The 16,390-nt window shown below is 41.3% G+C and overlaps 1 protein-coding gene across 3 annotated transcripts in view; it reads right to left on the bottom strand.

The window, feature by feature from the left end:
- ACOT12 (acyl-CoA thioesterase 12) overlaps positions 1-16,390 on the bottom strand; it is a 59,293-nt gene that overhangs the window by 1,663 nt on the left and 41,240 nt on the right. For all 3 annotated transcript variants that reach the window (XM_049649732.1, XM_049649731.1, XM_049649733.1), the window contains exons 8-13: positions 9,999-10,149; positions 9,045-9,100; positions 8,669-8,732; positions 7,901-7,984; positions 2,819-2,952; positions 471-599 (exon numbers count right to left, since the gene is read on the bottom strand). In XM_049649732.1, coding sequence (XP_049505689.1) covers positions 471-599; positions 2,819-2,952; positions 7,901-7,984; positions 8,669-8,732; positions 9,045-9,100; positions 9,999-10,149 — 618 coding nt within the window. The remainder of the gene's footprint in view (positions 1-470; positions 600-2,818; positions 2,953-7,900; positions 7,985-8,668; positions 8,733-9,044; positions 9,101-9,998; positions 10,150-16,390) is intronic.

Consider the following 16,390-nt stretch of genomic DNA (forward strand, 5'->3'; position numbering starts at 1 on the left):
CGTAGGACACTTCTCTTTAGAACACAGACATTGTGCCATGAAAAGTCCAATGCCCACAGAGAAGTCATGGACAAACACTCCGATCAACAGCCCTACCTAGCAGCCAGACATTTTGCATGTCTAGCACAATTGAGCCTTTGTAAATTCTAAACCTATTCCTAATGTTTTATTTGGTAGTCACATTGCATTCTTACTGATACTGGAAGGTTCCCAAGGTTTGCTAAATACCAATTTTATATGTGCATACAGCAAAAGGAAAGGAACTGCTTTAGGAATCTTGCATGGTGCTTTGCACACAGGCAGCATTTAATAGATGATGTTTTTAAATGATAACTAAAGGTCCATCTAGAAAAAATTCAGATGCACATCATTCAAGATCAGAAATGCCTATACTGCCTTCTTTTCTTATCAACTTTTTCATTTTACCCTCTTCTATAAAACAATACAGCACTTGAATTGCATATACTCACCCATCTTTGAGAGGCCTTCTTCGTGATACAAGTACTACCAAGTCTTTGGGTTTGTCACCATTCACTATAGGACAAGTGATATAATATATCTGATCACCTTCACTCACCCAGTTTATGACTTCACAGGACCTATGTAAATACAACAGTGAAAGAAAGGCCACACTTTTCTACCTGCTTGAATAAGGCATTCGCTTCTTTTGTTTATTTGTAAAACTTCATTACTGAGGTCCACATTCACTCTTCTGCTTACATAACTATCCTGCCAAAGCCAGCATTATTTCTCAAAGTCCGTCTTTAGGAAGCTGTTTGGTCAGCAGGAATAATTATGCGTGTGATGGAGAGACTGGTAGGTGTGTGATTCTAAAGTCACTGCCCTCAACACTTCAGAGAACAGCATTTATGGTTGTTTAACACAAAATAATTTTTCTCTAGAATCAGGTAACAATATTTGAAGACTAGTGAATTGTTTGGATGTCAAGGAAGGACTCAGGTAAATTAATATGGTACACTGAAAGAGTACTAAGTTCAGAGCCAAACATCTTTGTCTTTGAATCCCATACACACACTTCATATCAATGTTATGTTAGGTAAGTCACTTTGTTTTTTTCATTTGTAAAATTAAAACCCCATACCTATGGGGTTATTGTGAGGATTAAATGAAAACACCTGGCCTGAATCACAGTAGGTACACAAGACAAGTAAGCATTCATTCATTCATTCCTCCCTTCATTCAAGTTCAGTTTGGCTGGAATGTCAGGTGACATAGGAAATAGTAACACCAAAATTTAGGCATTGTTCTTGATAAAAGCTTTGTACCTACAGAATATCTACAAATATTGATGCAAGAAAATCATGAAATATTTCCTCTTCTCTCAGAATGTTTTATCATGATAGCATTAACCATGAAGTATTATTCTGGCATCTATGCAAATGTAACACATGACCCCAAAGGTGTTTCACTTTAGTGATATTATATTGCCTCTTACATGGTATTAATCATAATCAGGTTTAGGCATTTTATTTTATTTTAAAGTTTATTTTTGGGAGCGAGAGAGCAAGCAGGGGAGGAGCAGAGAGAGAGAAAGAGAGAGAGAGAATCCCAAGCAGGTTCCATGCTGTCAGTGCAGAGCCCAATGTGGGGCTTGAACCCAAGAATCATGAGATCATGACCTGAGCCAAGATCAAGAGCTGGACATTTAACCGACTGAGCCATCCAGGTGTCCCAGGTTTAGCCATTTTATTTTATTTTTAAATGTCTTCTTTGTTTTTGAGAGAGAGAGAGAGAGAGAGAGAGAGAGAGAGAGAACAAGTGGGGGAGGGGCAGAAAGAGAAGGGAACAGAGGATCCGAAGCAGGCTCTGTGCTGACAGCAGAGAGCTTGATGTGGGGCTCGAACTCATGAACCCTGAAATCATGACCTGAGCCAAAGTCAGATGCTTAGCTGACTGAGCCACCCCAGTGCCCCCAAGGTTTAGTCATTTTAAAAATGAGCTTCTACTTCATCAAGATTAGGAAGTAAATGGTAACGTTTAATAAATAGGAAGCCCATCTCACCAGTCCTTCCCTTTCAGCAAGACGCCCAGTGAGGCCCTAGAGTGCTATATGTAGCCCCAGGAGCTGGAACTTCTTGGAGGAGGGGGTGTGGCCTGAGTGTAATCAGACCCAGTCAGTGCAGGTGCCTTGCAATCCAGGAAAGGAGTAAGAATGGAAGAGGCCGGATTGGGATGCAGGAGACAGAAAGTAACAGAAGGAAGAGACTGAGGCTGACAGTGGGCCCTGATCAGACAGGAAAAGCTGGCAGGAATGCCTTTGACTTCAGTTACTCACACAGCTTCGTCTCAGCTTCTCACCAGGGAGTGCTGCTTCACAGAAAAAGAAGGAACCGCTAATTAAATATCCAGAGTGGAAAGTGGGAAGACAATTAGGTAATCACTTTCTCAAGTACACTGAAGCTGTGTGCAAGCGTGTGGAATGCAAACCCTGATGGATCTGGGTTCCAATTTGGGTTCTGTTGCTTTCCTGCCTGTGCAATCTTGGCAAGTCTCAGAACCTCTCTCGTTGAGTGGGAATAATATCAAACTTGAAGAGTTTTTTGGGAGGAGTACAACAGATGTGGGTAAAGCACATTAACTCAATATAAATGCTAAACGAAGTATTAAGAAAATTTTTGTTTTTACGTCTCTCAGTAGCACTTGATGCAGTTTTCTGTGCAGGGCAAGTTTTAAAACATACTCTTTAATTAATATGCAATGGGTCATACACTGGGCAATGGAGATGGACTGCAACATGGATGTCATCTTTTACATGAAGTCAGAGTTGCTTAAGAAAATACTTTAAATGTATTCTTACACGAAATGAGGGTCCCACAAAGGTCTCTTGGTAAAGTCAGACAGGAGATGGTAAGTCAAGTGTGCTGGTCTTTCCACATGCTTTTCAACCCAAACAGATAAAAGGTCATGCTCTTCCAGGGTATATATTTTTATCTAAAATATAATAACAAGAGAAAATAAATTACAAAATAAAAATGGATGTTTTCACTTTAAAAACCACACACAGTCACAGGCTGATTGTGCTGGCTAAGGCATCTTGGCACCTGAATAACAATGAAGCCAAATGATGGCAATTTCCCTTCAAATACTTGGATGTCTGGAGCTTGGACCACGGTGATATCCTCTGTGCCCTCTAAACAATATGTGACATAGGTTAATTATTGTGCCACAGTCTTCTCTAGAAAAATAAAGAATGTAAGCATTTCTCTTTTTATCTCTTTGAGATATTTCCCTGACTCAAAGAACGACAGAAAATATCACCAGGCTGATAGGCAACTCAGTGTTTCATCTCCCTCCAGACACCTTAGACACTTTCCCAGGTTGTCAGGCATGACAACGGGACCCAGAAAGCAAGCCACCACTTCTAGAACCAACTCAACCTTGCAAAGGGTTGAACGCACCATGCTTCTTCAGCACAAAGCATTCTTTCAATTGTCAATCACAAGGGCTCATCCTCCTGAGAGCCAATTCCTGGGTGTCTAACGTTGTTATCCCTTAGATAAGAGGAGGCCTGTCTTGGGGAGCCATTTGACACATACTTAAAACAATACATATCCCCTATTACTCCAAACTCTCCTGCCATTGCACTTTTGATAATAATCAGAGATACGTGCTCAGCTAAGAGCACATTTCTATCCTGCCCATTTTCTCCATCTCTTTCAGGGTGCTTTGAAGTTGGTGTTGAAATGTGCCATCTTATAATCATCCCCATGGCAACAAGCTGTGAGAAGACAAACAAACAGAGGGTTAAGACTTCACTGCAAGAATCAAGCAGATGGACAAGTCAGGCTGTGAGGGAGAAAACCTTTATTTAAACATAAATATCTTCAAGAGAATGAAGAAGTAAGAAACAGACTAAAAGCAGATTAGAAAGAAAGGGAGTATCAATTTGTTTACACATGTTAACTCTCCAGTTAGTTAACCTTTGTGCAAAGACCATCTTTAAATCAAGCCCACAGAGGAGGCCATGGCCTGGGCCATAGACACGTGAAACAGAAAGCCATGAATGCAGTTCCAGTGGGGGGCTGAGACTCACCCCAAAATGGCCATGCCTAACTTCACTCCCCATACAGAAGAAGTAAAAGGAGGTTCCCTGGTGTAAATCCAGAAGGAAGTCATCTTATCAAAACTTGGTGGCCATGTGGCTCCAAGCCAGGTTTCTGGGTTCTATAGTCTCAGAGGGGGCAAGGGTAGGTGGCCAGGGTAAATTCCTCACCTTCTGTCAGAATCAGACCTTGGGGCAGCCATAGTCTACACTGATGGAAGCAGTATGGAAAAGGATGTAATATTGGGCTAAGCACTTGCCAAGGGTTGAATTGTGTCTCCTCAAATTCATATGTTAAAATTCTCCCAGTACTTTAGAATGTGACCTTATTTGGAAACAGGGTCATTGCAGATATAATTAGTTAAGATGAGGTTATACTGCAGTAGGATGGCCCCTAATCCAATAATGACTGATGTTCTTATAAGAAGGGGAATTTTGGATGCAGACATGCACACTGGGAGAACGCCATATGAAGATGAAGGCAGAAATCAGGTGACACATTTACAAGCCAAGGAACACCAAAGATTGCCAGCAAACCACCAGAAGCTAGAAGAGAGGCGTGGAACAGATTCTTTCTCACTTCTTCAGACGGAATTAATCCTGCCAGCACCTTGAACTCAAACTTCCAGCTTCCATAACTGCGAGACAATACATTTCTGTTGTTTAGGCCACCCATTCTGCGGTACCGTTACAGGAGCCCTAGGAAATGATCACAGTACTTTTTCAGGAAGCTGCTCCCCAGGTCACAGACACATACTGCTGCTTTCTATCCTGGAGCCAAGGCAAACACCAAGCTGAATAGCCACCATGAAACTGCCTCACACAGCTTGCTACGCTTATCCAGTGCTGAGTACATTATCAGATTAGGGAATGATATTTTGATCCTTCTCCCAGAAGATGAAGGGAGCAGGAAGTCCTGCTCACTGCTGTGCTGTGGGAACCCATGACACTGATGTAGACAGAGCAGATGAGTAAAGGCAGCTGTTGATGTTGATCTCTTTAAACCCTAGTATTTTAGAAAAGCCAACTTCTGCTTAGTGAAAAAATTCTCTAAGACCAACTCTTCAAGAAAACATGTTCTCTTTCATGCTCAGAAGAGTACAGGTTAAATTCCATCTGGAACCAACTCAAACATTTTATCACTTGACGTCTGGCAAATTTTATTCTATGAAACAAAGCTGAAAGTAAATAAGCTCAAAATTGCTAACATTTTATAATAATATTGCTTTTTCATTCTAATAAGATTCTGCTTAATGGATTTGGATATCTTATACAAACAGCACAAGAGGAAAGAGTATAATTTTAGAATTTTATACTATCTGTTGACCAATATGCTATGGAGACAACATTGTGGAAAGGAGAACAAAACTGGTTTTTACAGAGGCCTCCGTGGTGAGAGGAAGTGACCTGACCTTCCCTGGGAACCCCCAGGGGCGAAGGGGAGGAGAACTGGTCAGGGGGAGCTGTGAGACCCAGACTCTCCCCAGATTCAGTCAGAATAGCTCCTCTGGTCTGTTTCCTGTACTCGGCTTTGTTCTGCATAAAGGTTGCCATGTAGTCCTTGCCATTCTGGCTTTCATCACAGCCTTTCCAGTACACTCTCAGCTGCCCCCTAAATAAAAGGCTACTCCTGTCAGGTCAGTCTCCTACCCATGCTGATTTCTACCACGAGGACTGGAATCAAACTCCTCATTGCCTAGAGAGCCCCCTTCACCCTCCAGCAATCTACTTATACTATCTTCAAGGAGAAAAGAATCACCCCCTCTCCAAAGTCCTCTGTAAATAACTGTCTTGCTTTACTTTGTTGAAGTGCCTAAGAGCTGACCTTTATGATTTAAATATTATAATCCCTCACTTGTTTATAAACCACCTTAAAGTTACTCTTCAGCTGTTCCATGTGTATGTGTGATGTTACCCAAATAGACTGCAACTACAAGCTCCTTTCAGGTGAGAGTACACATTTTGCTCCTTGTATTACTATACTATGATTAATTCCACGATCATACATAAAAATGAAACATGAGTTAAAGAATAAGTAGTGCCCAATTACAAATATCAAAAATCTTACTTTTTCCATTTAACTCATTTGTATCAAAAATAAGTATAGACTTTAAGCCCTGAAGTAAATAGGACTCCTAACACATAATTGGAAGAATTATTCAACTAAAAGGTGACAGAAAAAAGCCAGAGAGCTGTATTTTAAAATTAAAAGGATACAAACACTTTAAAAAGTAGGAGAGAAGAGGAGGGTAAGTCAGAAAGGGAAAAAAAATCAAATTTTTATCATAAATACAATCTAAAGAATTGGAGGGCTTCAAATTCAACAGAAATGACATAAGAATGTTGCTTTAATTATATAATATCTTCTGAAGTATCCACACAAAAATTAAGAATTAATTATTGGTGGCTCTCCTTAGATATGAGCCAATACACCATTTATTACTTTAGATTTATTTCTGGCCCCAAACTCCCAAAGAACTCAAATTTTTATATATTATATGATTTCACAAAATGTGCGCTCTTCCTTCATTCCAGACACAAGTCTGCCCTTTCCAACACTGCTTAGATGCCAGCAATGATGCAAGAAACAGACTGCATGTTAGTAAAAAAAAACAAAGCCTTGAAGCATCTTTTATGTGGGATAAAGAGAAGAAGATCATTTTATTACGTTTAACCTGTGTTTCTGCATCACTGAATTTGGTATACATGGAAACCTAACTGGATCCAAACAGGGTAAGAGAGACCCTGATAGGATTCAGAAGAAAAGATAAAAACACACTAAAAGCCAACAAACCAGAACAAAACACTGACAAAAGGTCAAGGTGAAAACAATCAGTGAAGTAGCATCTCAGTTTCCTTCAATTTTAGGGTAAGTGACCATATAATTTATTGTCCAAACTGGGGCACTGAGGCATTATCAATATTTATGACAAGACATCAGATGATGATGGAACAATCACCAATTATGATGGACAACCAGGAATATGGCCACCCCTCTTGTAGGTGCTGCTGCTTCACTGATGCTGAACAACAGTACACACTGAAATGTGAGCACAAAGAACTGGCATTACTGAGCCCCCCCTGAGTGCCCGGCACTGCTATGTTCTGGGACCATCTACAGTGGTGAGCTAAATGCCCACAGAGACCTTACAGTCTAGTCTAGTTGTGGGCATCAGCTTCAAAGGGTCTCCTAACCACTTCTGAAATGAGATAAAATTAGAATCCAAATTATATATGTTTACTTAAATTTGATGACCTGCAAAATAGTATAAAAGGTGCTAAGAGAGACACAAAGAAGTCAAGGCAAGGCTTCTTTCTTCAAAAGTTCATAATCTTGTTAGGGAAAAAGGCCATGTGTAAAAAGTTAAATTACTATGTAAGACATCAACATCAATTCAACGAAGCAGTGGAAGCACTGTCACAAGACAGGGCATAATTAATTGACAAATTAATTTTGAAAAAGTAATTGCTAAGGGGGTTCCTCCAGGGAAGTTCCTTCAGTCAGGATGATAGGAATTGGCTTTGTGCAGAAAGCATTTGTCCTGGTCTTGAAGACCAGGTTGGACTGAGGCAGATGGAGAGGAGAAAGAGAGAGAAGTGGAATATGACAACTGAGTTCAGAGGCAGGAATGTGTGGGGCAGCCTGGAGAACCACAAATCAACCGGCATGGAGCAGTAGATTCAGCCCTGGAAAGATACCTGCCTCTTAGAAATAGTTTCCCAGAAAGACTTTTTACCTTCTTAAAAACAGCAGCAGAAGCAGAACCACCACCAGCAGCATGACAACTTTCATTTGTGATGGACAGCAGGTTGTACATAGACCTGGATGCCTCCTACCTTTTCCACAGCACTGGTAACCTCCCAGCCACTCTTGGCTGCCAGATTTTTGAGAGCCTCCACATTGGCATTACTCAGGGATACCTAAAACACAAATATCGTAAAAGCTGAGAGTTCAGTCCACAGATATGTGATCAAACAGTTTCTGCTTAGAAAACGGGAACTGTTAGAGCCAAAGTGATAATGCTAAGCTCAGAACCAAGCTGTCGGTAACATAATTTGTCTCAAACACTTAATTCAGAATTGAGACAAAATAAAATGAGGCCTGCATGCTTAGCAAATTAGTATCATTTTAATTGGTGTCCTGAGCAAAGACAACATAACCTTTCAGTATGACTTATAATCAACATGTAATCAGTAAACTTGGATCTCCTTTTATAATTTATGGTCAAAAACCTTAAAACGACTAATACTTTGTTGTTGTGTTATAAAAATGCAAGCCGGAAGGCGTGTCTTTTCAGCACAAATTATGGAGAGACACTGTATCTCAGTGTCATGCTGCTTGAATGCATTTGATGGCAGATCATTCTGAGTCTGTAGTTTGGAAACTGTACATGTAATTCAGACAGGGCACGGAAACTACTAGTTGGTAACCACTTACTAATAGTTTGGTTTTGTTTTATTTTGAGATGATTGGTTGATATAATTTACCTTTTCATCTAACCTGTATAGGCACAACCTGAAGCAGTTAAACATGGGAACTTTCATGTTTATAATGATACCATTTTCCCTTTTTACACGAAAAGCTCCAAATCATAAAACTGTTACCTGGTTGCTCATGTCCCATTGTACACAAACTGGCACTTCTTCTTTGTGGGAAGTAACATATTTTCTGGAAAAAAATTAAAATGTTACTTAACATGTTATAATAATGTTATAATAATAAAGTTTTCTTCCCTGCATTTGGCACACAACAGTCACCATGACACTTTCTTGAACTGAAATCAGCAGTTTTAAAAGCTACTTTTACTAGTGGAACAATCAAGAAAAAAAAAAAATCTGTCACAGTTAGCCTCCAGTCAGAAAATATCAGACCGTCTCATGTTACATTATGTGGGAACAGACACCTAGAGAGGGGCCCTTTGCTATATAATTTGTTAGATAAGAGAATATAGCCTCAAATCCTTATGCCCACATCCCTTACCTGCCTAGGCGAATTCTCTTGCGTGCAATAGCTCCACGATACCGTCTAAAATCATCCTTTAATAAAAAACAAATTAAAATCAATACATTTCTAATTTAATGGTACAATCCTTAAGTGTCTCTCTCTGAATTCAGTTGAAGGGGCTAGTTGGAACATACATGGTGTCTCTGTGTGAACTATACTCAACACCCACAAAGGGCAAGTGCATGGATAAAGACAACCTTTGCAGCCCGTTTTTTTTCCCTTTTTTAAATTCTTTTTTTTTTAATTTTTTTTATATTTATTTATTTTTGAGAGACAGAGTGAGACAAAGTGAGACTGGGGGAGGGGCAGAGAGAGAGGGAGACACAGGATTGGAAGCAGGCTCCAGGCTCTGAGCTGTCAGCACAGAGCCTGACGCGGGGCTTGAACCCACAGACTGTGAGATCATGACCTGAGCCGAAGTCGGACGCTCAACCGACTGAGCCACCCAGGCGCCCCTTTTTCCCTTTTTTAAAGTGGTGACTGTTATCATTTCTGTTATCAGAATTATACATCTATCTCACTATACAGTTTTTAGAAAAGGTGAGGGTGGGCAGCAAGGCCCCTCTCAGATAGGGAGAAGATACAGTTCCATTGCATGTAGAGAACCATGGAGAGCTGGAGTAAAGAAGTGGGAGAAGAGAGTCAGAAATAGGACACGGAAGATGATGTTCTTCCCACAGCAGCACACAGCGGAACAGAAGTGAGGTCTCCAGGGCCTCTATCATTCTAACAAATGATGAGAGTGATCGGGGGTGGGCAGGGGGAGAAAAAGTCCATTTTACTTCGTAATGTAAAAAAGAAAAAAAATCTAAAGAGGAATAGCCTTGGAAGTTGTTGCTGGTGTGGGGAGATTCTGGGTAGAGCTCTGTAACCCACCACTTCCCCCAGAATAAGTGGTCTGATTAATGAACTCACGTGCTAATAACTGACCTTTGATATGGGTTTGATTCTGGGAAATGTGACCATTTCTTCCTTATCATTGACAGCATTATAAATGAGAAAAGCACTGTTGATGTGACGGCCTTGGCCCTTAGACCACTCCTGACAGTCAAAGGCTTCCACGCGCACTCCCACTTCAACACTGCAGAGGGCGACACAGAGCTGTGGGCAGAGAACCAGAGCCTGCCAGGCCTCCTCTGCCCACGCAGCCACCACCGCTTCTGAGGGAGGAAAAGAATGAGGGCTCTGGGCTTTTCTTTTTGTCATCGCAAATGTATGCAACTGTTAAAATCCATTTCATCAGAGTGATGAATCTGATGCAGAAGCCCCTGGGAGAACTCCCACTTCACTTTCCCACCAAGTGGGAAAAAGGCCAGTTAGGAAGGACTTTCTATACCTTCATGAACATATTTTGATAATGGGGAATGGGGGAGTTAATAGTGCCAAAGTCAACTTTTCTCAAAGTCAAGTTCCATATTAAAAAGCATCAAACACTAAAATTGGATAGGAAACATAGATACTCTTTTTCACATTTTAAAAGATTTAAGGCAATTAAATCTTTTCATTGTATATCAAGAATAATAAAAATAACTGGGAAGTGGTTTGGGCTTCATGGTGACTAATAACAGGTTCATTAGGAGTCAGCTGACCATAAAGTCACTGGGACTCTTCTGAGAGTGAAAAAAAGAGTAATAATTATGACAGGTACACACCAAGATGGTACTGGGTTAACTGGAAGTCACCCTTATTATGAGACAAAAACCAACCCATCACAATTTACTAAGTGCAAAGAGGCTCCAAGAAGAAAACAGAGTTAAAATGAGTTGTCTATAGATGTTGAAGATGAGTGAAGTTAAAAAAAAAAAAAATTAGAGGTTCCGGAAGATGGCGGCGTAGGAGGACGCAGGGCTCACAACACGTCCTGCCGATCACTTAGATTCCACCTACACCTGCCTAAAGAACCCAGAAAACCGCCAGAGGATTAGCAGAAGGGAGTCTCCGGAGTCAAGCGCAGACTAGAGGCCCACGGAAGAGGGTAGGAAGGGCGGCGAGGCGGTGCGCGCTCCACGGACTGGCGGGAGGGAGCTGGGGCGGAGGGGCGGCTCGCCGGCCAAGCAGAGCCCCCGAGTCTGGCTGGCAAAAGCGGAGGGGCCGGACAGACTGTGTTCCGACAGCAAGCGCGACTTAGCGTCTGGGAGGTCAGAAGTTAACGGCTCTGCTCGGAAAGCGGGAAGGCTGGAGGACAGAGGGAGGGAGAGCTGCTGAGCCCCCGGACGGCAGAGCTCAGCTTGGCGGGGAACAAAGGCGCCAGCGCCATCTCCCCCGCCCATCTCCCAGCCAAAATCCCAAAGGGAACCAGTTCCTGCCAGGGAACTTGCTCGCTCCGCGCAAACACCCAACTCTGTGCTTCTGCGGAGCCAAACCTCCGGCAGCGGATCTGACTCCCTCCCGCTGCCACAGGGCCCCTCCTGAAGTGGATCACCTAAGGAGAAGCGAGCTAAGCCTGCCCCTCCAGCCCCCGTGCACCTTGCCTACCCACCCCAGCTAATACGCCAGATCCCCAGCAACACAAGCCTGGCAGTGTGCAAGTAGCCCAGACGGGACACGCCACCCCACAGTGAATCCCGCCCCTAGGAGAGGGGAAGAGAAGGCATACACCAGTCTGACTGTGGCCCCAGCAGTGGGCTGGGGGCAGACATCGGGTCGGACTGCGGCCCCGCCCACTAACTCCAGTTATACACCACAGCACAGGGGAAGTGCACTGCAGGTCCTCACCACGCAAGGGACTCTCCAAAATGACCAAACGGAAGAATTCCCCTCAGAAGAATCTCCAGGAAATAACAACAGCTAATGAACTGATCAAAAAGGATTTAAATAATATAACAGAAAGTGAATTTAGAATAATAGTCATAAAATTAATCGCTGGGCTTGAAAACAGTATACAGGACAGCAGAGAATCTCTTGCCACAAAGATCGAGGGACTAAGGAACAGTCACGAGGAGTTGAAAAAACGCTTTAAACGAAATGCAAAACAAAATGGAATCCACGATGGCTCGGCTTGAAGAGGCAGAGGAGAGAATAGGTGAACTAGAAGATAAAGTTATGGAGAAAGAGGAAGCTGAAAGAAAGAGAGATAAAAAAATCCAGGAGTATGAGGGGAAAATTAGAGAACTAAGTGATACACTAAAAAAAAATAATATACGCATAATTGGTATCCCAGAGGAGGAAGAGAGAGGGAAAGGTGCTGAAGGGGTACTTGAACAAATTATAGCTGAGAACTTCCCTGAACTGGGGAAGGAAAAAGGCATTGAAATCCAAGAGGCACAGAGAACTCCCTTCAGACGTAACTTGAATCGATCTTCTGCACGACATATCATAGTGAAACTGGCAAAATACAAGGATAAAGAGAAAATTCTGAAAGCAGCAAGGGATAAACGTGCCCTCACTTATAAAGGGAGACCTATAAGACTCGTGACTGATCTCTCCTTTGAAACTTGGCAGGCCAGAAAGGCTTGGCACGAGATCTACAGTGTGCTAAACAGAAAAAATATGCAGCCGAGAATCCTTTATCCAGCAAGTCTGTCATTTAGAATAGAAGGAGAGATAAAGGTCTTCCCAAACAAACAAAAACTGAAGGAATTTGTCACCACGAAACCAGCCCTACAAGAGATCCTAAGGGGGATACTGTGAGACAAAGTACCAGAGACATCACTACAAGCATAAAACATACAGACATCACAATGACTCTAAACCCATATCTTTCTATAATAACACTGAATGTAAATGGATTAAATGCGCCAACTAAAAGACATAGGGTATCAGAATGGATAAAAAAACAAGACCCATCTATTTGCTGTCTACAAGAGACTCATTTTAGATCTGAGGACACCTTTAGATTGAGAGTGAGGGGATGGAGAACTATTTATCATGCTCCTGGAAGCCAAAAGAAAGCTGGAGTAGCCATACTTATATCAGACAAACTAGACTTTAAATTAAAGGCTGTAACAAGAGATGAAGAAGGGCATTATATAATAATCACAGGGTCTATCCACCAGGAAGAGCTAACTATTATAAATGTCTATGCGCCAAATACCCGAGCCCCCAGATATATAAAACAATTACTCATAAACATAAGCAACCTTATTGATAAGAATGTGGTCATTGCAGGGGACTTTAACACCCCACTTACAGAAATGGATAGATCATCTAGACACACAGTCAATAAAGAAACAAGGGCCCTGAATGATACATTGGATCAGATGGACTTGACAGATATATTTAGAACTCTGCATCCCAAAGCAACAGAATATACTTTCTTCTCGAGTGCACATGGAACATTCTCCAAGATAGATCATATACTGGGTCACAAAACAGCCCTTCATAAGTTTACAAGAATTGAAATTATACCATGCATACTTTCAGACCACAATGCTATGAAGCTTGAAATCAACCACAGGAAAAAGTCTGGAAAACCTCCAAAAGCATGGAGGTTAAAGAACACCCTACTAACGAATGAGTGGGTCAACCAGGCAATTAGAGAAGAAATTAAAATATACATGGAAACAAACGAAAATGAAAATACAACAATCCAAACGCTTTGGGATGCAGCGAAGGCAGTCCTGAGAGGAAAATACATTGCAATCCAGGCCTATCTCAAGAAACAAGAAAAATCCCAAATACAAAATCTAACAGCACACCTAAAGGAAATAGAAGCAGAACAGCAAAGGCAGCCTAAACCCAGCAGAAGAAGGGAAATAATAAAGATCAGAGCAGAAATAAACAATATAGAATCTAAAAAAACGGTAGAGCAGATCAACGAAACCAAGAGTTGGTTTTTTGAAAAAATAAACAAAATTGACAAACCTCTAGCCAGGCTTCTCAAAAAGAAAAGGGAGATGACCCAAATAGATAAAATCATGAAAGAAAATGGAATGATTACAACCAATCCCTCAGAGATACAAACAATTATCAGGGAATACTATGAAAAATTATATGCCAGCAAATTGGACAACCTGGAAGAAATGGACAAATTTCTAAACACCCACACTCTTCCAAAACTCAATCAGGAGGAAATAGAAAGCTTGAACAGACCCATAACCAGCGAAGAAATTGAATCGGTTATCAAAAATCTCCCAACAAATAAGAGTTCAGGACCAGATGGCTTCCCAGGGGAGTTCTACCAGACATTTAAAGCAGAGATAATACCTATCCTTCTCAAGCTATTCCAAGAAATAGAAAGGGAAGGAAAACTTCCAGACTCATTCTATGAAGCCAGTATTACTTTGATTCCTAAACCAGACAGAGACCCAGTAAAAAAAGAGAACTACAGGCTAATATCCCTGATGAATATGGATGCAAAAATTCTTAATAAGATACTAGCAAATCGAATTCAACAGCATATAAAAAGAATTATTCACCATGATCAAGTGGGATTCATTCCTGGGATGCAGGGCTGGTTCAACATTCGCAAATCGATCAACGTGATACATCACATTAACAAAAAAAAAGAGAAGAACCGTATGATCCTGTCAATCGATGCAGAAAAGGCCTTTGACAAAATCCAGCACCCTTTCTTAATAAAAACCCTTGAGAAAGTCGGGATAGAAGGAACATACTTAAAGATCATAAAGGCCATTTATGAAAAGCCCACAGCTAACATCATCCTCAACGGGGAAAAACTGAGAGCTTTTTCCCTGAGATCAGGAACACGACAGGGATGCCCACTGTCACCGCTGTTGTTTAATATAGTGCTGGAAGTTCTAGCATCAGCAATCAGACAACAAAAGGAAATCAAAGGCATCAAAATTGGCAAAGACGAAGTCAAGCTTTCGCTTTTTGCAGATGACATGATATTATACATGGAAAATCCGATAGACTCCACCAAAAGTCTGCTAGAACTGATACATGAATTCAGCAAAGTTACAGGATACAAAATCAATGTGCAGAAATCAGTTGCATTCTTATACACTAACAATGAAGCAACAGAAAGACAAATGAAGAAACTGATCCCATTCACAATTGCACCAAGAAGCATAAAATACCTAGGAATAAATCTAACCAAAGATGTAAAAGATCTGTATGCTGAAAACTATAGAAAGCTTATGCAGGTAATTGAAGAAGATATAAAGAAATGGAAAGACATTCCCTGCTCATGGATTGGAAGAATAAATATTGTCAAAATGTCAATACTACCCAAAGCTATCTACACATTCAATGCAATCCCAATCAAAATTGCACCAGCATTCTTCTCGAAACTAGAACAAGCAATCCTAAAATTCATATGGAACCACAAAAGGCCCCGAATAGCCAAAGTAATTTTGAAGAAGAAGACCAAAGCAGGAGGCATCACAATCCCAGACTTTAGCCTCTACTACAAAGCTGTCATCATCAAGTCAGCATGGTATTGGCATAAAAACAGACACATAGACCAATGGAATAGAATAGAAACCCCAGAACTAGACCCACAAACGTATGGCCAACTCATCTTTGACAAAGCAGGAAAGAACATCCAATGGAAAAAAGACAGTCTCTTTAACAAATGGTGCTGGGAGAACTGGACAGCAACATGCAGAAGGTTGAAACTAGACCACTTTCTCACACCATTCACAAAAATAAACTCAAAATGGATAAAGGACCTGAATGTGAGACAGGAAACCATCAAAACCTTAGAGGAGAAAGCAGGAAAAGACCTCTCTGACCTCAGCCGTAGCAATCTCTTACTCGGCACATCCCCAAAGGCAAGGGAATTAAAAGCAAAAGTGAATTACTGGGACCTTATGAAGATAAAAAGCTTCTGCACAGCAAAGGAAACAACCAACAAAACTAAAAGGCAACCAACGGAATGGGAAAAGATATTTGCAAATGACACATCGGACAAAGGGCTAGTATCCAAAATCTATAAAGAGCTCATCAAACTCCACACCCGAAAAACAAATAACCCAGTGAAGAAATGGGCAGAAAACATGAATAGACACTTCTCTAAAGAAGACATCCGGATGGCCAACAGGCACATGAAAAGATGTTCAACGTCGCTCCTTATCAGGGAAATACAAATCAAAACCACACTCAGATAGCACCTCACGCCAGTCAGAGTGGCCAAAATGAAGAAATCAGGAGACTATAGATGCTGGAGAGGATGTGGAGAAACAGGAACCCTCTTGCACTGTTGGTGGGAATGCAAATTGGTGCAGCCGCTCTGGAAAGCAGTGTGGAGGTTCCTCAGAAAATTAAAAATAGACCTACCCTATGACCCAGCAATAGCACTGCTAGGAATTTATCCAAGGGATACAGGAGTACTGATGCATAGGGGCACCTGTACCCCAATGTTTATAGCGGCACTCTCAACAATAGCCAAATTATGGAAAGAGCCTAAATGTCCATCA

Source organism: Panthera uncia, assembly GCF_023721935.1.
Source record: "Panthera uncia isolate 11264 chromosome A1 unlocalized genomic scaffold, Puncia_PCG_1.0 HiC_scaffold_17, whole genome shotgun sequence".
Classification (NCBI taxonomy): domain Eukaryota; kingdom Metazoa; phylum Chordata; class Mammalia; order Carnivora; family Felidae; genus Panthera; species Panthera uncia.